This window comes from Gordionus sp. m RMFG-2023, chromosome 1, assembly GCF_954871325.1.
Source record: "Gordionus sp. m RMFG-2023 chromosome 1, tfGorSpeb1-WG-v2, whole genome shotgun sequence".
NCBI classification, from domain to species: Eukaryota; Metazoa; Nematomorpha; class Gordioida; order Chordodea; family Parachordodidae; genus Gordionus; species Gordionus sp. m RMFG-2023.
The window spans coordinates 40547774-40574387 of NC_088775.1; the positions used below are offsets into that span (position 1 = coordinate 40547774).

The following is a 26614-nucleotide window of genomic DNA, read 5'->3' on the forward strand; positions in this document are numbered from 1 at the left end:
AATTAGCTGCAATATTAGGATCTTGACTTAAAATATGTCTTTTAAGATTAGCTGTAAAATGCAAATATATTTGAATTATAAGGTTATTAAATCATTTTTAAACTAGGTAGGCTGTGTAAAAATAAAACAATTGGAGGTTGTTATAAAAGTATATATATTCGGTATCGGATTAATTTTAATTTCGCTATAAATCATTTGTTAACTAGGTTTGGTGAATGACTATAAAAATAGAAGAAAAATTATAAGCCTCTTTTTAATTGTCCTTTAATTCATAAGATTTTGTTGGATTAACTAATGAGAGTTGGGCGAAAACAACGGACTAGGAAAAAAAAATTACTTGTGAAGATATTTTTCTACAGGTATAGCCAGAAATTTGAAAAAATTTTTAATTGGCCAAAGTCTTTTAGCTTAAATATAAATTACGTTACACACCCTAATTGTTCTAAAATTTAAATGACGAAAATATAAAAATTTGGTAGTTGTAACTTTAAAAAGAAGAACCAATAATAAAAATAAAATATATTTAAAATATCTTACATGGAATTGATTTGAGCTTTTTATGGCATGAGCTGCATGTCGCAAAAATATTGTCGTTGTCAAATAAAAAAAAATTAGAATTTACAGAATTTTTTTTCATAATTATAATTTAAAAAATTTATTTTATTTAATAAAGAAAAAAATTTAATTAATGATTAAGTTTACGTGTTTTAATCTTTAAAAAAGTATATATCCAAAAATAAAAAAACGAAACGAAATAATTTTTTTTTCTTTCAGGCAGGGCAGGGGAGGTATAAAAGAAAAGAAATTATAAAAATTGAAAACTATTTGGGCTTTTAATAAAGGGGGATATATTTGAATCAAGGAATGATTTGATTTGAAATATTTATATACGTGGGTTGAATTATAAAAGATGAGGTACAAAAAAGGTATATGCGCAAGAATTTATTATAATTATATTGAGATGAATTGTAAAATCAGAGATACAAAGAGGTATTTGAAATTTGCGTAAAAGTTTAATATATTGGGATGAAGAAGTATGAGTTGAATTTTAAAAGGAGAGATACTAAAGAGAATATAGGATAATTAATTTGATGTTAATATTGAACTATTTCCCTAAGTTTAAAATAAAGAATCATAATTACAACTGTATTTCGCGACTCGAGTTGGTAGAGTAAAATTAAAATATATAAAATATTTTCAGAATAAAAAAACCAGAATTGACCCATTTTAATTAGTTGGGTCTAGAATTTAACAACCCATAATTATATCAGAAACATGGATAGGGTATAGACCTAAATATATATTTTCTAGCGGGCCTAGGCCGGGTTTGGGTTCTTTAGAAATTTTATGCAATATGACTTGGGCTGGGCTTGGGCTTATTTTTTTTATTAAAATTTAGCTTATTTTAAGGATATATAATATGACAAATATATCATATCATTCTGATTTTATTGGTGGTTTTTATGACATTTCCTAGACATCTTGGGAAAGTGTTAATTTTGTTTTACTTTTATTTTTAAAATCGCAACTTGCTATTTTATATCGTTGTAAATAGTAAAAGCATGACTTTTACTTAATATTAAAGTGTTGTTAATTGGTTAGTTGTATAAAACCAGACCCGAGGTTTGGGTCTAAAAAATCGACCAAACCAGCTCTGAGCACAGACCCGGAGTCCAGACCCTGAGTCCAGACCCGGGGTTCAGACCCTCATTAAGATAAATTATCCTTAATAATAATTATTAAACTTTATTAATTAATAAAAGATAAAAAGTATAAATTGATATTATAAATTATACTATATTTTGACTTTAGAATAGGCACATCCCCCCCCCCCCTTAAATAATACGAATATCCAAAAGTATTCTAATTATCTCAATCAAATTTAGGAACTAATGTTATCAAATATATATGTCCAATAGATACATTTCTAAAATTATTTAAAAAATCAATATTAAAAAATAGCGATGAAATTAAAAGAAAGTTAGCACCTCATTCTGAACTAGTAGTAAGGGGAATTGGCATAGCGATACTAATTTATTAAGCCAGGGTATGCTGACACACTTTCTAAGAAAGTTTCCAAGACCCATAGACCGGTCTGTTTTTTTTATTCCTTTTTTTCAATACCGGAAATTATTTTTAAAACTCACAAAAAAAAAAGATTTATATTTTGATTTAAAAAAAAATGAAATAAAAATTTATTAATGCAAATGTGTTATCTTAAACATAGTAATTACTTATTAATTAGCGAGAGGAAAATATATTATAATAATGTATTATAGTGATCTGCATAAGGCCTAATTTTTCAAGCTCAACCCAAAATTTTTAAAAAATGTTTTCCGGCTCGAACCCGATTAAAAAAATTTTACCAGCACAGCCAGCAAAAATTAATTTTTTATAATTATTCATATATTTATATTTATTTTAAAAAATTTCCAAGGCACTACCCGACCTGGCCGGAATTTAAAAAATTTTTTTTTAGAACCGACAAAGCCCAAACCCAATTTTTTAAAATATGGGTTTAGCACATCTTTACTATTATATAATATGTAACACTACCTACACTCTCATTGGAAACAAATAAAATTTTATTATTTTTAAAAAATTTCGGAAGAAAAGGAAGCTTTTCAATAAATTTTTAAATATTTTTTTTACAATTCAAATAAATAAAAATTATTTCACTTTTCAATGATAATATTAAAAACTCTCATATCAATCAAAAAAAATATTCTTGTAGGCACTCTTTTTTTAATATTTTGCAATCTAATAATAAAACCATCAAAAATTATGCTGTGTCAATATTTTTTTTTAAAAAAAAATTAATTTTTTTCTTTCATCAAGGCAGGAGGAGAGGTATAAAACATAAAAGAAATATTATATTAATAAAATTGAAAAACATCTGGATAAAGGGGTAAAAAAATAAATATCATGAAGATCGTTACACAAAATTTTTAAAAAATGATCTTCAAATTTTACGAGATCCTCAAATTTTTTTATAAATAAAAGATCTTCAAATTTTACGATATTCAAAGATCTATTTATTTTGAGCAAATGTACAACTCTGCTTTTACCACTATGCGTAAATTAATTATTTAGCATATAGTTGGAATAGAAATTTATTTTCTTTTAATCATCTTGGTCGAATGTTCGTTAAGATTTATAAAGACTAAAAGTTTCTTTAAACAATAATTTAAAACAAAAAAAATCTAGGAATTTTTTTTAAAATAATTAAAAATGGGTATTAATAAGCAGGTTAGAATGTGATTAATGACTTTCTTCCAAAAAACAATGGGCAACTTAAAATTGTTGCTGAAATAAACTAATCAACCCTATTTTAACAAATACGTCATTGACATGTTGTTTTCAAAAGCTAAAATTTCATAGAAAAATTTATAGAAATTCCGAGTTTTTTATTTCTAAAAGACATCTTAAATTAATTAATCAATTTGCTTATACTCAAATAAGTTGAAAAGTTTTAAGTTATTAATATGTAAAAATTTAAGGTGGCCAGTCATTTATGGCCAGTAGCATATATATATTATAATATATTAACTGGAAAGATGTAAAAAAATAATTTAAAAAAATTTTATTCTTTTGAAAAAGCAGAATTAATCACGCATGCATTTATATTATTGCTAGGCGGTTTGAATTTAAATGTTTAAAAAAGAACGTAATCAGGTTAATAAATATGCAAATTCTATATGCTTATACTTATATTTAGTATAAAGGTGTGCATAGCAAACACAAATATATTAAATCAACTAGTATTCATTTAAATAAAAATGGCAAATCCCAAATTCAAAAAGTCAAAGAGTCAATATCAACATTTATTAAAAATTGTGGAAATGTCACTTCTTTTACAAAAGTTAGTAATATTTTAAGTTTATGTTTTAGAGCGTAATATAAACGAACAGGATTTTGAATGAAACTAAATAAATATGATTTAAGGATAAAATAAAACAAGTAGCTAGAAATATTTAACATCAAATAAAAGTTATTTATATTGAATTATTTATTTAACATTTAGCACAATGATCATGTAATTGTTAACAAAGATAATTTTGACAAATATGCTAAAAAGCCATTATTGCTACGAGAAATAGTAATATAAAATTTCTAAATTTTGTTTGATGTTTTTAATATAGTTAAAATGTAATATTGTTCTTGATACAAATATATTGCTGTCAAACTTTGGATCATCCTTATGTTCATTTCTATCTCCATTAATAACTCAATATGACAAGGGGAAAGAACTTGAGACTGGCATTACACATGGTAATTTTTTTTTATATATCACAATTTCATGGGCATAACCAGGCCTTAGCTAAGACTCATGGTAGGTCAAGGTGAATAAAGTTGATTGCCCTTTAAAATAATTTACTTAAACTCTAGAAAAAAATCCAAATCAAAATTAACCAAAAAAGAATTCATATCAAAATTAGTAATAAGAAGCAATTCAAATTAGAATAAATAGATAATTAAACTAAAAATTAGTATAAAAAAATAATTTAAAATAAGATTGAAAAAATTGAAATCAAAATCAATATAAAAGAACCAATAATTTATGAATCCAAATATTGTATAATTTTGGTGCCCACCCCACTACTGCCCACTTTTTCCACTTTCACCAGCCTGTGCATTACTGCCACCATTTAAAAAATGAAGTTCTTGTAAATATTATTTTAAGCTAATATAAAATTACCCCCCCCCCCCCCCACCCCCCTTACTATACACACCTCTCTACCAAAAGTTAATGTTGTTAAATGGCTCATTTTGAGCTGATTTTTAAAAACGGCTAACTCAATATTTTATTAAGAAATATATTATGCAAGCCTTAAGATTTTGCTCATAGGTGGCACAAAGGTTTGAACATCTATTAACAAAATCTCGAGGCTTAGACAATATTTTTTTGGCTAAAATATTGAGTTAGCTATTTTTAAAAATGGTTTTATACCAAAAATGAATGAATAAATAATTTTCTAAAATAATGAGTAAAATTAAAAATTTTTAGAAAAAAAGTATTTTAATTAAAAATGGCATAAAATCAAAATTATTTAAAAAATATTTAACTTAAACAAAGGCCTGAAAAATAATAAGTCAAACACCCTACAATAAATGCATGGGGAGAAAGTCATCATAAATTGCCCTATCAAAATCCTGACTATGCCTATCAGATTCACCATATCATCTTATTCTATTAATGGAAATTATTTATATTGTTATCTTATATTATAAAAAAGAATGCAAATTATATTATCTAATATTTAGAGATATCATTTATTATACCTTGGATTGTGATGCAAGAATTGAATGATATAAAAGAAAGTAGAACTGGGAAACATGCTTTGGAAGTTTATACCTTACTTCATTATATAATTGCTTTAATTTTTTTATAATCAGATTGTTTTATATGCTCCATAACCCTGCCCCCCCCTACCCCATTGAGTAAGACCTTCCCATTGAAGCTTCATCCTTAAATATCCATTTTCCACCAATTTACATATAAAATACAAAAATCAATTGTAAAAGATCAATGTTGGATGATATTAATTAGGTAATTTTTTTTTAGTTAAAATCTTGAGGTCACAACACTTATTATTAAATATATCATATGATTATTGTCACACACTCTTATACAATGAAACAATACTACTAATCAGTTATATTATGTGTGTCTGCTAAATACACCTTAATGCATCTGTCTTAATCCTAAAAAAAACGAATATAACAAAAAATACAGACATTTCTAGTAGTAAAATCTGGCAAAGAACAGTTAAAATGACAATCATTTACTCATTTTAGGGGACAATTTTTATAAGTATCTACATCTGACATTTCGATTTTTATTTCATCATAAATTCTGACCTAATAAAAAAGAAAATACTTTAGCATAAAATGTTTTGTCAATGAGAGTACTAAAACAACTTAAAATATGATGAAATGTTTGCAAACGCTACCTTCTCAAGCAATACGTTTTACATCATTGAAATTCCTTATTAATAAAAAAAACAATTGATATATATTTTGGAAATTTTGGGATGATAGTTCTATTTAATCCACATATCTCAGTTTTTAAAATAAACACATGATAGCTCAGCATCATCATGAGCAGTTGTCCTTACATTTTCTGAGCTATGGAAGCAGAATACTTCCTGAAAAGTACCTCCATTCCCTCCAAATAATAATTTTTTGACACCGTTTTGGCAAAATTGATAAATTAGAGCAGAAAATTTTTAAAATAAACGATATGGTATAAACTAACAATTTTCCAATCTGAATCATAAGTCTCAGAATCATTATCATCATCAGAAGAAGTTAAATAATGTATTAATATATATATTTTATTAAAATAAACTTACAATTCTTAGTATCTGACAAATCTTTAGAATCTTCTCCAGGTCATGTATAATAATTACACCACTCGTTTTTGCCAGAATATAAATATTTCGAAACTTGGACATTTTTTCAAAAACTTGACTTGAATTTAAATGGTAAAATTCACAGATATTCTCAATATCATCCTTATCAAATGCCTATTTTGCTATTCTTTTTGGTGTAAAAAAATAATGTTTGATATAAAAATTTCATAGATTCGTCATTGAATCTTAAATTAAACTGCATATAATGTCAAATCAAGTGCAGCATAAACTTGCTTTATAGACAAAATAAAATATTTTATTTATTAAAAGTATATATACGTCTCCTTTTTGGATTGTAATTCAAAATCAAAAGACAGATTTCTACCCTTCATAAAATCTTGTGCCATTAAAAAAACATGCACAAATTCAATTTTTATTATCTATGGATTAAAAAATAATACAAGACAATAATTTAAATAAAACTTCTCAAATTAATCAGGCAATCTTTTGCCAATTAAATTTGATTTATTGCAAACCTTATATCCTTCGAAATGGTTTGAAATTTTGTACAAGCCAAACTTGTTATCAACAATATTTTATCCAAAACACAAAGATATAAAATAAAATAAATTTTTTTCTATTCTAAAGACTATAGCACTAGCCATAGTGGAATGGCGATCTTCAGAATCCTTTAAATTTGTTAAAGCCGCCCTCAAGGCATAATAAAGTAGAAAAAATTTACAATAGCTTTATATGACGATAGTCAGCTTCTATCTAAAACAAATAAGATAATATTACCGAGTGGTTCTTGATGCGGAAATTTTGCTATTTTGTCAGTGCATTACTCTGACATGCTTTGAGCACCTCATATCTTTTAACACCATTAAAAAATATATAAATCTAGTCCAATATTCAAAAACATTTCGCAATTCATTTATTGATTGACATAATTGAACAATGATTAAATTTAATCGATGACAATAGCACCAAATAAAAGCTACCTTTGGCGCTTCCGCTCTAATCAAAGCCTGCACTCCATTGATTCTTACACTCATGTTTGAGACGCCATCATAGCTTTGCTCAATTAGGAATTCAAGAGGTAAATTCATGGAGCCAAGTTTGAATATTATGTTCTTTTTAATATCGAGACCAGTTGTGTTCCCATACAATATATGTCTATCAGTCCTTCAATGGGCTTAGGAGTCTCAATATTTTTAACATATCTTACTATCAAAGCTATTGCTTTTGATTTCGAAACATCATATGTGCCATCAACTATGATTGAAAAGCACCTGTTAAATTCAATCTCATTTTGATTTTTTTTTATAACCATATTTTTCATAGTTTAATGAGAATATTTATGTTATTATATGTTAATAGATTTGCATATAATTTCGTTTTTAATCCCTTATTGTTTTTCTCCCAGTACAGGTTCAGAATCTGCAATGAGTTTAATAAGGCCCATCATATTACCTTCAGTTCCCCCATTTAAATTTAACAATTGCTTCGACCCCCCCCCCCCCCGTTATAGCGGTCACTGATCATGAGAAGGAGCAATTTGCTTCCAATCCAATTTTTTTTAAAGGGGAATAGTGGTAAGCATCTAAAGGACGTATGAGGTAGGTACCTAAAGGGGTTGGGTAAATTTATTGGGGTGGGGGGATTACTAATTAAATTTTAGATGAAATAGGGCATAATATTTTGCTGTAAAAATTTATTTAGTACTTTTATTAGACTTTTTAATACATATACATAGATTTCTAAACGTCCTCAAATCGATATATTTCATACAATACAATCTTTAGTCATTGAATTTACAAAAAAACTTATTTTTGGATAATTTTCTGCCATATTTTTAAATGTACTTTAAAAGGGAGCTTAAATTTATGCCAAATAATACATCATCGTATATGATTAGAAGGTTTTAAATTAATTCATATTCTGAATTATAACTCTTTTGAATTCACAATTTTTTGATAGTTTTTAGTAGTGATAATTTTAGATGATTATCTCTGAAAGCACCTATCGTTGAATGAGTAGTTTGGATTTATCCAAGAGAAATAAGAGATAATATCTTAAATGAATTTTGTATAAAAAATTAAAAAAATTTAAATATACTTAAGCCGTTAGCTATAATAAGGGGTTAATAGATTTTTACCCAAGTAAAAAATAAGAACCATCTTTATAAGGGTATATTATTCAATAAATTTTGTGATATAATAAAGGAACTAATTTCTGCAGTGTGATATTCAAACCATTTAGTTATTATATTTATGATAATTTTTCCATATGAAAGTGATATCTTGATAAGCATATTTTATGAAATATGGTATAATCGATAAACATTAATCAGATATGTCGATATCAGGCTGGTGGAAGGGATTTTGCAGGTGGCAAAGTCATTGTAACCTTCTAAGTTCAACTTTTTTTAAAAAATGAAGTTCTTTTAGAGTATAATATTCATAAAAAGAACCGAAATCGGTTAAAAACTCTGACTATGGGAAATTAATTATAAAATAAATAACATGATTTTATAAAAATTTAAAAGTAAATAAAAATAACTCGGTTGAATCTGCAAAAGACTACAACAGAGTAAATGGAACATTAGTTTTAGAATAAATCTAGCAAATATCATTAAATTTAATTATATCCATTAATTTATGAACATATTTTATATATTTACTAAATAGTAAATATTATATTATACTAAATAGAGTTATAATCGTCATAAAAAGTCAAATATTGGTCAATTCGTCAAATTATATTTGAACCCAACTATAAATTTACTCGATTTATTACATATTAACATTAAGTTTATGAAGATAACTAAGAAATATTTCTTACCTATTGATCTTTTTTTTCTTATTTTTAAAAATTTATTTATTTTGAACTTACAATTTTGTTTTATATTAGAATATCTAGCATTTATTATTTAAAATAAATCTTCAATAATATTTAAAAGAGGGGCCTAATTTTTTTATCCAAGAGTTTACACACTTCATGGCTTTATTTTATTATTAGAAGCCCCTTTCTTTTTTTATGACAAAATCTTCTACGTTGGAAAATATTTGTTTTGTTACTCTGGGTATAGTTGTTGCTTGTTTTGAGCCATAAATAATTTTTCTTGATAAACTTTTAAGTTTCATGGAGAAATATATGAATGAGAGTTACCCTAAAAAAGAAATTAAGAATAAATATTAAAAATAATAATTTGTAAATGCTAAACGCTATTACGGTCGATATTTAATTATTTAATGAGTTAGTTAAAATATTTATAGAAAGATTGGCCCGGACTGGACTGCTACCAGAATCCAGACTTTTACCATCATTATAATCAAGCAATAAAGAAAGAATAAGGAGGAAATATAACATCAATATTTATATAGTTGAGCCTATATTTTATTGACGATGTTATTCTCGAGCCAGGCTGACGAGTCATCCCTGCTAGTCTTTAATTACATTGGAATAAAAAAACGAATTAATTTAACACCCTTCATCCTTTTAAATTTATTCATTATTCGTTACCTTATATTTTAATCATTTTTATTTTATTTTATTATTTTATATTTAGATTTAAATTTAATATATCGTCGGCCTAGAATTGGACTGCTCCACTTGCGCAAATGTTTAAATTGCTCAATTTAATTAAAAATTTCAGAGATAATTTATCATTTTGTTAGTTAATTATAGCCTAAAAATTTTTGCTCAAAAAATTTAAATATAAAATTTATTTAATAAAATCAAAATGCAAGTGGAGCAAATATAACACTTTATGATTTTTTTTAATGTTCAAAATGCTCTATTTACATTTTATTAATGTAATTTAATAAATAAATTAACTATATCTTTTTTTTCTTTTCTATTTTATTCATACAATAAATAAAAATTAATATAAAATAAAATTAATATTTAATTAATTTTTTCCATATATTCTCTATCAGCTCTGGGCATAAACTCTAACATTGTTCTAATATCTTTTTTAGTCTCATCGTTAATTTTACCATTCGTTCTCGGGATCAATTTAATATTTGAAAAATTTATTGTAACTAATTCTTGGTCAAAATTTGATCTACGTGTTTTCGAATCCTGTAAAATGATACTTTAATCATATTATTGGATTTAAATGACAATCTATATTGCAAATAAAAAGGTTCAGTTTTTGAGATTTTTATTGACTTTAATTTAGTGAATGGTGTATGGTTAAATTTTAATTTTTTTGATAAAGAATGGAAATCGAAATAATTATTTGGGGTCATTTCAATCACCTCAAATGGGTTTTTGCGATTTGCACCTCTTATTAATCTATAAAGAGTTAGAGGGCTATGGATTTCATGTTTTCTTAAACATCTTTCAATTTGACTATGTATTGAATCGACCTCTTATAAAATCGAATGGCCAGGAGCACCATATTTGATTTGAATTGTTTTGATTTGACTTGTCATATTATTAGCTAAATAATGTTTTAAAGCATAAATGGAATTTTTATTTTGGGCCACACAGGAATCAGCCCATAGAATTAGATGAGGGATAGTTGGAAATTTTTTTAATATCACGTCTACTAATGTTATCACACTGCAAGCAATATCATTACCAGTTCTTCCAGTTTGGCCTTGATGCCAAATAGCACAATACCCACATTAATCTTGACTACAATATGCAGTTTCATTATAAACAGACAATTTTCTTTTATAATATGAAGATGCAACCTCAGATCTTGGTAATGTTATAACATTTTGAAGGTTAAATGATATGACTAAAATTTTTTTTGACTTACCTATAATTCTATCCATACCTCTTTCAATACTAGTTTCAACATAATCTACATGATGTTTATTGTAATTACAAATATCCTGTTCATTCATATATTCTTTATTAATTAAATATCGTTCACATTTATCACATTTATCTTTAACTGGTTTAGCAAATCCAATATTAAAATTATTTTTAAATTTGTTGTGTAATAATGAGCTTTAACAGGAATTCTTGATAATTCCTCACATTTTTTAGAATATAAATCATAAAGTATTTTATAATTGACACTTCTTTTAAAGTATTCCTTTGAAGAATCTTTTCGCCTATAATGCAAATGCACCTTTGGAATGGTATTTATGTGATCAATGATGAAATCTTTATCCTGATCAGAAATAACTTTTTTTAGTATTTTTACCTTTTCTAGGAGCCAAATAAGTTCCAGTATTTTGGTATAAATGTTTAAAAAAATAACTAATTCGTTTATTACTTATATCAAGTGTTTGTAAAAAAAATTGTCTGCAAACTCTAACTTTAACATTCTCCACTTCAAAAAAATATAAATATGAATAGTTTTTATAATTTAAAGAATCTTTTACCCTTCTTTTACATGGAGACCTAACAATAAATTTGCTATAGAAAGATCCCTTAGCTCAGTTAAGCTCCAAAAAACTTCATGAATAATTTTTCTCTGATCTGCATTAACTTTTAGATGACATTGAAAAATACATTTATTAGAATGATCATTCTGAACCATCCTTGCTCTTTTCAAATCACCTTTGATATTGATATAGGCCTCACCACATTCCCTTAGTCTTTTTCTTTCATTTGCTTTGCTTCTAGAATATTAAAAAATTGTTAAACTTCATTATAAATATTAAAATTTTCAATTTTTATGAGCAAGTAATGCTTAATAATTTATTTAAATTATGAAAGTAAATTATTAAAAAATTGTTAAATTTCATTATAAAGATTGTATTTTCAATTTTTATATGAGCAAGTAATGCTTAATAATTTATTTAAATAATGAAAGTAAATTATTAAAAAATTGTTAAATTTCATTATAAAGATTTTATTTTTAATTTTTATATGAGCAAGTAATGCTTAATAATTTATTTAAATTATGAAAGTAAATTATTAAAAAATTGTTAAATTTCATTATAAAGATTGTATTTTCAATTTTTATATGAGCAAGTAATGCTTAATAATTTATTTAAATTATGAAAGTAAATTATTAAAAAATTGTTAAATTTCATTATAAAGATTGTATTTTTAATTTTTATATGAGCAAGAAATGCTTAATAATTTATTTAAATTATGAGCAAGTTAATTATTAAAAAATTGTTAAATTTCATTAAAATTTAATTTTCAATTTTTATATGAGCATGTAATGCATAATAATTTACTTAAATTATAAGCATAATTTAAAAAATTGTTTAATTTCATTATTGTATATAATAAAAAATTTACTTGACATTAAATTTGGAATAGAGATATGGAATGAAAATATTTTATGATTCAATATAGAAAAAAAAATAAAAATAGGAGGGAAAACAACACGTGATTAAATAACATAATAGGATAGGCCATGAAGCAAAAAATACATCGTTATATGCAAATAGCGCAAAATTGACAGAGCTATAACTTTGGCAAAAATTAAGATTTTTTAATCTAGTTTTTATTTTTATATATATTGGGAATAAATTAGTAAATATCTTCTAACTCAAAAGTTTTGAAAATGTCGAGTGGAGTACTCCAATTCTAGACCGACGATATATTAGAGTACCGATACTACATTTTGAAGGCCAATTCGATTCTATCCGATATTATGTTGATATCGGACGATTACCTATCCTATATCATTAATCTGATTTTGTTATACATATTATATTTTGATTCTTCAATGTACTATCTACTTTTTAAAAATAATACATTACCATCTATGTCTATTCCATAACCATAACATAAGTCATTTAAATTATACTAATGATATTCTCAAATTTTATTTAACCTATTATTTTAGGCAATTCAGTAAATGAATATTTAGTTTTAAAATCATGGACATTTTTATAAAAATTAATAATGTATTTTTATTATTTTTTAAACTATTTTTAATTATTAAGTTCGTTTTTTAAATTTATTACTTCAACTATATTAGAATGTTCTAAACTTAATTATATTTCTTTATTAAAAATTTAATATCAATGTTAAATTTTTAAATTAAGATACTTATATAATCGTAAATTTAATAATATCGGCCGATAGCCAATATTTAATAAAAGACGAATTCGACTCGATCCCATATAAAAAATATTGGTACATCCCTAATATTTATATAAGGCTATATCAAAAATGTTATTCGAAAAACGAAAAATAAGCCCTTTTTAAAAGAAAAATATAGCCAAAATATATTTGCGAATTTTTGAAAACTTTATCATTAGGTTTTAGTTTTATAACTTAAAATTTTCAAACAAATGTTGGGCGCAACCTAAAAATTTTATAAATATTACACGTATCTCATTTTTCTTTATGCTCATATTTTTATTGGTATATTAGATGTTTTCAATTATATTAGAGGGCTAGCAGTGTTTTTAACCGGTACTTTTGAAAGGAGCTCGTTTTCGCGCTACTTGACAAATAAGTTGCATGCTATTAGCTACCTTTTTAAAATACTTTTTATTTAGCTAATCTATGTTCATAAATTGACATTTCAAATTCGAAAATGAAAAAAATATTGGTATAAAAATATGACTTAAACTTAAAATAAAATATATATTATATTTTTGTTGCCCCCCTAATTTTAGGGTGATGATCAGAAAGTATAAGCTTTGCCTACTAGATACAACACTAGCACTTGAAGACAGTGCAGTATTTAATTTTATATCCATATTTTTAATATAAATGAGTTTTTTTAGATTAAAATAAGTTTCTAGAGGATTTTTTAATGTATATAAGATTATTTATTGATACCATTAGCCTATATAGTTATCTTTTGGATCCTGTAAAATTAATATAAAAACAATTCAACTTAAAATTAGGGAGAATAATGGCAGCTAGCACGTTATCATCATCAACTTAGTTCTTTTAAAAATATGAATGTCTAAAATAATATTTGCAATTGCATCATATATAGGTAACCATTTATACATTTTAGAGCTAATACAGCAGATTTTCGTTTCAGTGTCTTAGATTCTAATTTTTTAAAAAATTAATATTTTATAAATCTGAAAATAAATACCTTATTTTACATTCTTTTATGAGTTTCACATGCTATTTCACAGATATAAGAGACATCTGATAGATTTAATATTAAAATCCTCTTTTATTTCTTGAAAATGAGCCAGACCATTAATTCTCTGAAAAACTATTTTGGTACCTGAAAATAATCTGACCAAGGAAATTGGCTAAACTCTATCAATTATAAGATTGTTTACGACTTGATCAGCCAAATTTTGAGAAACATTCAATATTGAAGTTTTAATAATTAACCACTTTAATTTGAATTAAATATGATTTGGATGCAGCCTCTTCCAGTAAACCAAAGAGAAGCTTGATTTATTGGATGATAGATCCTACGATATTTTATACATCAAAATTTAAATCCTATACTAATTTATTTTTATATATTTAATTTTTTTTAAAATAAGTAATCAATACCACATTAAAAATATCCTTCATAACCTTACTAGATTGATATTTCTTTCCTCATTTAAAAAAATGAAGATATAGATCATAATATATTTCTCAAATAATCAATATATCCCATTAAAAATATCTTTCATAACCTTAATGAATTGATATTTCTTTCATCATCAAAAATGAAGATTCCTATATAATAATATCTTTTCTCAAATTATCAATATACCCCATTAAAGATATCTCATAATTGGATTATTATTTCTTTCATCACAGGGGCGGACTGGGAGACTAAAGGCCCCGTGGGAGATTTCTAAGAGAGGCTCCATAGACCCCTAATACAAAATTTTGTAGAAAAAACTTTTTAAAATATCCTAAATAAAAATTTGTAGAAAAACTTTTTTAAAATATCTAAAATTTGATATATTAATTTTTAAAAAAATAACAAAAAAAATAACATACCCCCCAAAAGTGGCAATAACCAAATTCTAGTTTTATACCTCAAAGACTTTTCCACAGCAATCTATATTGGCTTCATTTTATTTGATTACCTGATAAATTAGATTTATAATGGAGATTTTGAAATGTAAATTATTAGGGCGGTGCCGATCCACATATTTTCACCGATCCTATATGATATTTCCCGATATTGCTTCAACACCGATCCGATATTTATACTGATTTTTAATCATCCCCGTTTGAACCAATTGTAATTAAGAAATCAATATTTTTTATGCAAAAAATCTAATTATGAATTTAATTTAATTTTTTTATTTCTACAATTAAGACTATAATTATCCATTTTATGTTGGTATGAATTATAAAATTGTAATATTTAATATATAATATTATAATATATTAGATTTTTTTAATATATATGAGAGCCCTCCAGATTTTCTGGGAATAAGCTTCTAAGATATGGACTATCTATATCTCCTGCCGTATTGAAGGCAGACTCAGATGATTCCGCAGATAACACATTTTGCAAAATTATATTTGTCTTTTGTAAAATATTTTATATAATTCAGATACCATATTTAAAAAAATTCTTTAAAATACTTATAAATCTATTTTAAAAAAGAAATAAAATTTAAAAAAATTATTTAGAAAATATTATAATAATGTAAAATAAATATACATAACATAAAATAGAATAACAAAAAAAGAAAAGTAAAAAGATCGGATCGGGTTTTTACAGGTATCGGCCCGATCCGTTATTTTCGGAAAACGCTAAATATCGGTACCGATCCGATATTTAATATCGGCACAGCCCAATAAATTATGATTTTAAAATTATTTATAAAATTATAAATAAATTTTAGTAATTTTCATAGTATTTCATTATATATGAAAGAAAATACCAAGCTACTTACTTTCAATATTTTTTTTAACGTAGTGCTCTATCTCTATTGAAAAAAATAACGAACTATTTTAACAACCCTAAATATTAGATATATACATCTAATTATTGTGTAAAATAGATATTAATGTATATGAGCCATGTATAGGCACCTTATTTATTTATAAAAGTATTAGCGTTTATGTTTATATTTTTGTTATTTTTCAAAAAAAAATTTTTAACCTTATTTTTATTAAGCGATTAGAGAGAAAAAATAAAAAAATATCTACGCATATACTTAAATGAATACCTATTTTTTTTTTACTAGTCAAAATTTAATAACAAATAATAATTAACATTACCAAAAAGTGGATGGCATGTATTTAAAATGAATGCTTAATTGTTTGATATTAATATCAAAATTTAATAGCAAATAATAATTAAATCATTACCAAAAAGTGAATGGCATGTATTTAAATGAATGCTTAATTGTTTGTTATTAATATCAAAAATTACAAGTAAAAAATAATCGTTACCAAAAAGTGAAAGTAAAGATAACTAAAAAAATATCATATCTAAATAAAAATTTAAAAGCAATAATTACTGTCTAAAATTAATGGTAACATTTTGTTATTCTTGTTTAATTAATTAATTAAAAATTGAATGGGTAGGACAACATTTTCAAAAAATTTTTTAAATCAAATATAAGCGGTTTTTGCTTTGGAAATGAACTAGAACCTTCGGAATTGGGACAAATTTGGGAATTAGAACCAGAATCTGGAACTTCCTTTAAAAAGGAATGTTGGAAAGTTTGTTCCAATTGTATTGCAATGAAAATTGAAACATTGGAAAAATAAAATTCCTAAAATAAAAATAATTTAATATAAAATTAAATACTTTTAGTAATCAATCACATCCCTTTTATTTCATGATATAACAAAATTAAAAGCGAAGTAAAACCATATTTAAAAACATAAAAATATAATCTAAAATTAAAAGTAAAAAAATACTCTGATAGTCTATATTCTTCTATTAATAGCATTCAAATTAAATCATATAATAAATTTAATGTGACTCCCAAAATATAATTATACTATTCGCTAAATACAAATTCTCTACAAAAGTTTATTCATCGATCACAACAGGAATCAGAATTGGAACTAGGATTTGTTTTATCAGATACCAGATTGGAAGCCAAGCAACCTCTTTCTCACTCTTATTTTACTAAAACTTTTTTAAAATAACTTTTTTGCAGTTTTCAAAAAGATTATTATTATGGATGTACTGATATTTTTATCGGATCAAGCCGACATTTCATCTTTTTTAACATATCGGTTATCGGCCAAAATGTTTAAATTTTCGGATCCGATAAAATAGCACCTTAATAAATTTTTTTTTCATAATGTGATTTATCAATAAAGATATTTTATATACTTTTAGATTCGTGAATATAAACTATAATTGACATTATAATATATTTTGGGCGATTTATAAAAACGGCTAATTCAATATTTTAACCAAAAATATATTGTCTAAGCCTCGAGATTTCGTTAAAAAATGTCTGAACCTTTATGTCAGCTCAGAGAAATTTCTGGATAAAATAGTAAGTTAGCCGTTTTTAAAAAGCTAAAAACATAATTTAAATTTTATTAAATAGCTGTAGAATAGCCCTTTAATATGATATAAAGTTTATTTTATTGAAAATAAATCTATTACCAAAAGGAAGAAATAGAACCGGTAGCTATTAAAAGAAAAATGCTTTTCCCCCTTCAATTTTTTTATAGATGACATTATATTTATTTTTGCACAAAACCTTAGACTGGGGCACACACTAATCCAAGAGATTTCATACCTTAAATATTGGTTATATGGCTATAATCGTATATAAATATATCATTTATATTTAAATATGTAGAAATTTTTTCAAAATAAAAAGAAAACATAAAATTCAGACATGTAAAAAAATAGATCGGTTGACATTGGAGATCTCTTGATTGGGCCTAATATTTAAAAAAAAAATCAGACTGGGCCTGCCTTAAATTTTGAAATTAAATAAATATATTAAAATTTTTGTAAGAAATATAGCCAATATTTTTTTTGTTTGTAGAATGATCATAAACTCGATTATTTTTAGTGTAATTTAAAATTCTATTTTTTTATATTTAAATAAATTCTAACCGGGAAAAATAGTTCTTATTTCGGGCAGACTTTTCTGGACAGATATAAAAAAAATTATCTGGATGCAGATCACTATGGATATTATGTCATATTTAACCCCCCCCCCCTTCCCATGTCACTGAATTTAACATAAGTTTAGCTATTTTATTTAAAGAAAAAAAAATAGAAATTTTTTTTTATAACTTTATTTAACTAATTATTTATATTACATGAATATCAATGGGAAATTAATATTATAATAAACATTAAATAATATACATGCAGTTTAATGAATTTGAATAAAATTTGACTATTTGTCTTTCATTTTTTATGGAATAAATGCATGAAAATTTTATTCCTGGAATTCGTTTGCATGTAAAAAATCTATTTTCGAAATTGGTTTTCCATGCTTATGCATTCAATGTTTCAATGAATATATAATGAATTCCAGGGATATTAATTCTTTCGTAATTGCATAAATCCATAGGTGGTAGTGTATGATTATCATCAGGATATTGTGGGCTTGATCAAGCCCTTAATCGCAAGGAGTTTTGCCATGTGCAGTGGCAAAAATCATTTTCAAGTTTTTTTGTTTTTATACTGGGTTCGGAAAAGTAAAAAATTATTGAAATTTTTTCGGCAAGAACTATATTTTTTGATCAATCGATATGTTAGAATTAATTTGTATCATCCACGGAATAACCCATCTAAGATCATAATATATTAATTGTGATTTTAACTGAAAGGGGTTGCAGCACAATTACTGGATTTGAAATAACTTTTTTTTGAGAAATATAAGACGCTTATTAATTTTATAAAATTATGACAGTTGCTAAAATAAATAAATTGCCTATATCGTAGAAAAATGCTGATGTAAAATTTATCAATAATGACGATGGTTGCTCTTAGAATTTATCTTCAATATGACTATGGCAAATATAATTATTTTGTTTTATTATTTAAGAAGATTAAACTTTGAGAGATTTATTTTGATATATATGAGATTTATTTGCCATAATAAACCGAAATTCTATAAATAATATTTAAAATGAGAATATATTTCTGACGATCACAAAGATTATATCCGGCAAAAAAATAAATTACATAGCTTACTCACCGAGTTGTCACGTCAAAAATGTCAAATCTAAAAAAAAAAATTTTTTGCTGGGTGAACGTCCATTTTTGGGTAGGGTGAAAAGATTATTAGCGTTGATTTACTTTTTATTACTATGGTTGATACTTTATTACTCTTTACAAAATCATTATTTATTTCTTATAATGTTGCGTTTTTATAATAATATAGTACAATTTGGTAAACGTTTTTTTTTGCTTTTTTAATATTAAAAAAATGCATATTTTTTTTGTATATTGACCACATTTTTAAAGATAAGCTACTATATATTTGGTTTAATATAGGATTTAAGCCATTCAACTTATTTTTAAAATGAAATAACTCTTGCCCCAGTATTCGATCCAGTTTAGGATTTTATATAAATATTCAGGAGTATATTATCTATCTAAAAAATTGAAAAAAAAAAATAATATTTTTCTTTTATTTCCAGTTTTTGGTAATAGATTTATTTTCAATAATAAATTTTATATCATATTAAAGGGCTATTCTAGAGCGATTTTATATCATATTAAAGGCTATTCTAGAGCGATTTAATAAAATTTAAATTATGTTTTTAGCTTGATTGTGTTTTGAGATAGGTAAAATTAAATGAAGTGTATTTTCAACATTGGCTTTTTTAAATATGGGCATATATCTAAAAGTAAACCTATTTGAAAAGTAAAAGTTTTACTTTTTATTAGTTAATGTATATCAGAGACCAGAGGTGCCATTTACACTGCCCGTCTGGATTTTTTAAAAATATATTATATTTATTTTTAATTTTTATAGATTATAATAGCTATTTAAAATATTCGATTTTAAGATACGGCCCTCCCGGCCCGGGTATTTTTATAAAAGATTTTTTAGGCCCGGCCCGAGTTTATTTAAAAATATAAAATACGATTGGAGTTTAAAAAAGTTGTTCTCTGGTTTATATATTACCAACATAATTTTTAAAAAATCGAAGGGAGTCTTGAGAAACGAGTTTTTTTTGGTTGATTTAATATATATTTATTTTTTTCCTATAATATAAGTTTTAATATATATTTTAGACTTTTGGAATATTTGAAATTGAAAATATAATAAAAAATTATTTAAATTTTTTAAAAAAAATGAATATTTGAAAATAAATTGTAGGAAGAAATAGATAGCTATAGAAAGAAATAAATAGCTATAAAGGAGAAATTTAAGCACCTTAATTGACATTGTGAAAAAATTAGACATAGATATCAATGTAATAACCGGAAAATGGTACATAAGATTTACCGGAACGGGCGCACTTTTCCTAAAATTTTTGGCCGGACAATTTAAAAAGATTTTATAACGGACCTTGTCATTATGTTAACAGATAAAAATGAATTCTATGTGGTTTTAAAAGGTGCACCATTTTTTTTAAAATTTATATCGTAGGGAAATTATTTATTATACAAAATTATAGGCCATTTAGGATTTGATGTTTTTATTTGAACATTCTGTATAGATGTTATATTATTTAATATGTAGTTTTTTTTGAAATTAATCGATTATTTAGATCAAGTACCAATCCCGGAAAATAGCGAATCATCTCTTTAATATTATGAAGCGCCAAAAATTAAAAGACTTTTGCATTTATATATCCAAGTACAAGATTAGTATCAAAGGACAACCATACGTAATTTAAAAAATTTTTTTTTTAACTTGAATAATAAATAAACTATATCACCCAACAGATAAACAAAGTAAATAATCTTCTGTTCCCATCCAAGTGCGCTGACGATGATATTCTTCATTTTTGTCTTCTGTTAAAAGAAAAAAGGAAAGGTTGGCCTAATAAATAAATTTGCCAATCACTTAACTATTATATAAGGATTTGAGTCATCAAGAAACGTGATCTGCTATCTGATAATAAGATAAGAATTTAGAAGAACATTTGAGACCAAAAAGTGGAATCCTTTAGTAATTAAGCAATGGCTTATTAGAGTTTACTTAGAAAAAAAATACTATTTATTTTATTATAAAGTAATTTATTTTTTCCCCTTGGAACAACGCATTTAGACCAAAAAATAATACTGTTGACTAACGATAATATATTAGGAATCAAATCGTTGTCTCAACATATACCTGCCTACACATCCAACGTAAATTTTAGTTATTATATTACTTAAAAATTATTATTTCATGATCTAGGTTTATAATGTTATATTCATCATGTAATTTTATAATTATATCTAGTTACTTTGTTAAGGTAGGGCAAAAGCATGCTCAGAATTTAATTTGAATAGACTAAAAATATTATGATGTTTTTTGTTATATTACACTTAAATAGTAAGAGCTCTATATGATGATTGATAGATTGTATTAATTTATTTTAAATTTAAGGATATGCTCGAAGCTTCCGACATCAAGTCATCCAGTATAAATGGTGAGTTACTTCTTATTCTCAATTTAATACATATTTTATAACAATCATGATATTGGGTGAGCTCTGATGGGGAAATTTTCAAATTAATTTAAATGCAAAATACTTTTTTTTTAAAAAAAATAATGAATTCTTTTCAGAACACTTTATTATGTACACCCTCTTAAGTAATACATTCGAAAAATTTTAATAACTCAGAACTACAAAATGACACATAATTTCATTTTTTAGCAAGATTATTTTTTAAATTATATCTCAATTTTTAAAAAATTTATTTTTTGAAATTGGTATCTCAAGAACTATTAAGTACTAAGGGGCTAAAATGTTAGATTCGATGACATCTAATAATGTTTTCTCAGTGTGCAAAATTTTACCAAAATTAAAAAAGGTTGGCCTGAAAAGCTTGATTTGAGATGGAATTACTCAATTTTATTTCATTTAAATTAAATTGTTATATATAATAAAAAGATTATATTTAAAATGTTGAGTTATATAAATTTAAAGTAACTAATTAATTTTACTATATAGCTGTATAGTTAAAGTTACCTATAAAAATTAACCATCAAAACTAGTGTTGTTCTAATTCAATATTAGCCAGAAAAATATTTCTTAAGTCTCGGGAATTCGCTAATAAATATCCATACCTTTGTGTCATCTCTGAGCAAAATCTTTAGACTTGCATAATATTTTTCTGAATAAAACGTTGAATATAATAAAATAATATTTATTTAAATTTATGAAACTTTAATTATATTAAATATTAAACCGCGTTGCTATATATATTTTTTCATTTTCATAATTTTTAAACTCAAATTAGAAAACATAAAAACTATGGAAGACTATTAATAAAATGGAATAAACTAAAATTTCCATTTGTATCCTACAAGAAATATTTTTCACTTCTAAAAGAAGTTGAATGTTTGAGGATAAAAGTTTTGAAATAAATGAAGATTTTCAACTTTGGACAATATCCTAATCAACAGAGCAGAAAGATCAATTTAGTGGCCACAGTTGATGCGGAGAAAGCTTCAGAAAATAGAAGAATTAAAATTATATCCCAACGCTCAATTTAAAAGTGTCAACTTAATATAATAACTAAGCGAAATATGTTCACATATATGGTAGAAAAAGAATTGGGAAGTTATTTGATAGGTCCAACATAAGATGGAATTTATATCATAAATAATGTTGCGTAATCGGCTAAAAACTACGCCTATATCTAAAATTAAATTAGTCAAAATTCTGCATCGATGCTTAGCATTAATTATTATTTATTTATTTTAATAAAATAATTTATTTTATTTATATTTAATGTAAATATTTTATTATTATCAACAAATAAACATGATATGATTTAATATTTTTTATTTATATTATATATTGTAATGAAAATAAATTTATTTATTTGATGTTTTTTTAATAAAAAAAGTAATATGCTGCTATATTGTAAAAATGTAATATTCTTTTTAATATAATTTATTAGTGATTATATCACATTCTTTGTAAATACATCTTTTATTGAGGAATTATATTGTAAATTTTATTAGATAAATAAACAATCTTTTAGGTGAAATCTTTTATAATTTTTTTATCATTTTTTTAAAATTATCTATTTTTTATTAAATGAGGTGGATTTTATGAAACTTTGATGTTATTTTATATGATCTTTTTAAGGATAATATTTTAATGTGACAATTGAATCGTTTTATAAGTTTTTTGAAGAAAATATGTTAAAATAAGTATTAATAACATGTGTAAATATAAATTTAGTGAAGATGTACCAATGAAAAGTGAAAATTGTCATAATCGTTATTTTCTAAAGTTTTTTGAATTTTTTTGACGACAATATGTTAAAATAAGTATTAATAACATGTTTAAATAAAAAAAATATAGATTGTAAAATTAAAATTGCCTGAGTATGTGCCATAGAAAAAACATATGGTAATAATAGAATCTTCCCCAAAAATAGGAGCTAATTGGCATTTTATTACATCCGTTCATCGGGTCAGAAATTAATATTCAAAATTTATATCATAATATCTAATCCTAAGTTAGAAATTATTATTTTTTGCCAATTTTCATCAGACAATCTTGTTTAAAATTTGGGTAAACTTTTTTTCTTATTTTAAAATCAACATCGATGCAAATTAACTATTTTCGTCAACAAAAATCAAAAAACTTTAAAAATAACGATTATGACAATTGTCGCTTATCTAGAATACATCTTCACTAAATTTTTATTTAAACATGTTATCATTACTTATTTTAAAATATTTTTGTCAATAAAATTCAAAAAACTTTAAAAATAACGATTATGACAATTGTCACTTTTCTACTGTACATCTTCACTAAATTTTATTTAGACATGTTATTAATACTTATTTTAACATATTTTCGTCAAAAAAATTCAAAAAACTTATAAAATAACGATTATGACAATTGTCACTTTTCTATGGTACATCTTCACTAAATTTTTATTAAAACATGTTTTTAATACTTATTTTAACATATTTTCTTCAAAAAACTTTAAAAATAACGATTATGACAATTGTCACTTTTCATTGGTACATCTTCACTAAATTTATATTTACACATGTTATTAATACTTATTTTAACATATTTTCGTCAAAAAAATTCAAAAGACTTTAAAAATAACGATTATGACAATTGTCACATTAAAATATTATTATTAAAAAGATCATATAAAATAACATCAAAAAAGTTTCATAAAATCCACCTCATTTAATAAAAAATAGATAATTTAAAAAAAATGATAAAAAAAATTATAAAAGATTTCACCTAAAAGATTGTTTATTTATCTAATAAAATTTACAATATAATTCCTCAATAAAAAAGTGTATTTACAAAGAAGATTGTGAAAATCACTAATAAATTATATTAAAAAGAATATTACATTTTTACAATATAGCAGTATATTATTTTTTTTATTAAAAAAACATCAAATAAATTTATTTTCATTTAAAACAATATAAATAAAAAATATTAAATCATATCTTTATTATTTGTTGATAATAATAAAATATTTACATTAAATATAAATAAAATAAATTATTACTAAAATAAATAAATAATAATTAATGCTAGGCATCGGTGCAGAATTTTTGACAAATTTATTTTTGCCAATTTTTAGGCTTAGTCCATTTTTAGGCTTTACCTAAGCCTAGCCGATTTTTTCACCTAAAATCTCGGCTAAGCCGTTTTGTAGTCGGTTAAAATTAGCCGATTACGCAACACTAATCATAAATCCATGGTATTTTTAGATAACATATTAAGTGAAAAACTCTAAAACTTTGACTTTAACTTTTAGTAATGTAGATTTAATTTAGTATAGTTAAACGGCTCGATTTTTTAAAAACGGCTAACTCAATATTTTAGCCAGAAAAATATTATCTAACCCTCGAGATTTATTTAAAAGATGTTCAACTCTTTGTGCCACCTATGAACAAAATCTTAAGTGAATAATATTTTTCCTAATAAAATATTGAGTTATCGTTTTTAAAAATCGGCTCAAAATGACCCGTTTAACAACACTATGTATATTTATTAAAGACAAAAAAATATTAATATAATCGTTATTTTTTCGAAATTTGAAGTTGAGCATCATGCTTATATGGGTTTTCTAACTCCAAATGTTTTTTAATATTGACCATATTTTGTCGGAAATTTTTTTTATATAAAAAATAGCGAAAAATTACTTTAATTTCATCGAAAATACCTTCCTATGATTTAGTAAATTTTTTGGATTCAATCAAATTGATTATCAAAGAGATATTATACTAAAAAAATTTTTCTTAACAAACAATATGATAATAAATATATTTGATAATTATAACTAGTGTTGCGTAATCGGCTAAAAACTATGCATAAGCCTAATAAGGCTAAGCCTAAAAATCGGCTAAGCCTAAAAATCGTCTAAGCCTAAAAATCGTCTAACTAAGCCTATATAAATCTGCTAAAATTAAATTAGTCAAAATTCTGCATCGAATCTTAGTATTAATTATTATTTATTTATTTTAGTAAAATAATTTATTTTATTTATATTTAATGTAAATATTTTATTATTATCAACAAATAAACATGATATGATTTAATATTTTTTATTAATATTATTATATTTTGAAATGAAAATAAATTTATTTATTTGATGTTATTTTAATAAAAAAAAATAATATGCTGCTATATTGTAAAAATGTAATATTCTTTTTAATATAATTTATTAGTGATTTTCACAATCTTCTTTGTAAATACATCTTTTATTGAGGAATTATATTGTAAATTTTATTAGATAAATAAACAATCTTTTAGGTGAAATCTTTTATAATTTTTTTATCATTTTTTTAAAATTATCTATTTTTTATTAAATGAGGTGGATTTTATGAAACTTTTTTGATGATTTTATATGATCTTTTTAAGGATAATGTTTTAATGTGACAATTGTCATAATCGTTATTTTATAAGTTTTTTGAATTTTTTTGAAGAAAATAAGTATTAATAAGATGTTTAAATTAAAATTTAGTGAAGATGCACCATAGAAAAGTGACAATTGTCATAATCGTTATTTTATAAGTTTTTTGAATTTTTTAATAAGTATTAAAAACATGTTTAAAAAATTTAGTGAAGATGTACCATAGAAAAGTGACAATTGTCATAATCGTTATTTTATAAGTTTTTTGAATTTTTTGAAGAAAATATGTTAAAATAAGTATTGATAACATGTTTAAATAAAATTTAGTGAAGATGTACCATAGAATATTGACATTGTCATAATCGTTATTTTTAAAGTTTTTTGAATTTTTTTGACGAAAATATGTTAAAATAAGTATTAATAACTAGTTTAAATATAAATT

General features: G+C 23.9%; 1 protein-coding gene across 1 annotated transcript in view; it reads left to right on the forward strand.

The window, feature by feature from the left end:
• The first annotated feature begins 4233 nt into the window (after window positions 1-4233).
• The window catches only part of LOC135925497 (uncharacterized), a 60053-nt gene continuing 37672 nt past the window's right edge, over window positions 4234-26614 (forward strand). Inside the window, exons 1-5 of the mRNA XM_065460859.1 lie at window positions 4234-4272; window positions 20880-20999; window positions 21058-21148; window positions 21383-21465; window positions 21707-21749. Of these exons, the coding sequence (XP_065316931.1) occupies window positions 4234-4272; window positions 20880-20999; window positions 21058-21148; window positions 21383-21465; window positions 21707-21749 (376 nt within the window). The remainder of the gene's footprint in view (window positions 4273-20879; window positions 21000-21057; window positions 21149-21382; window positions 21466-21706; window positions 21750-26614) is intronic.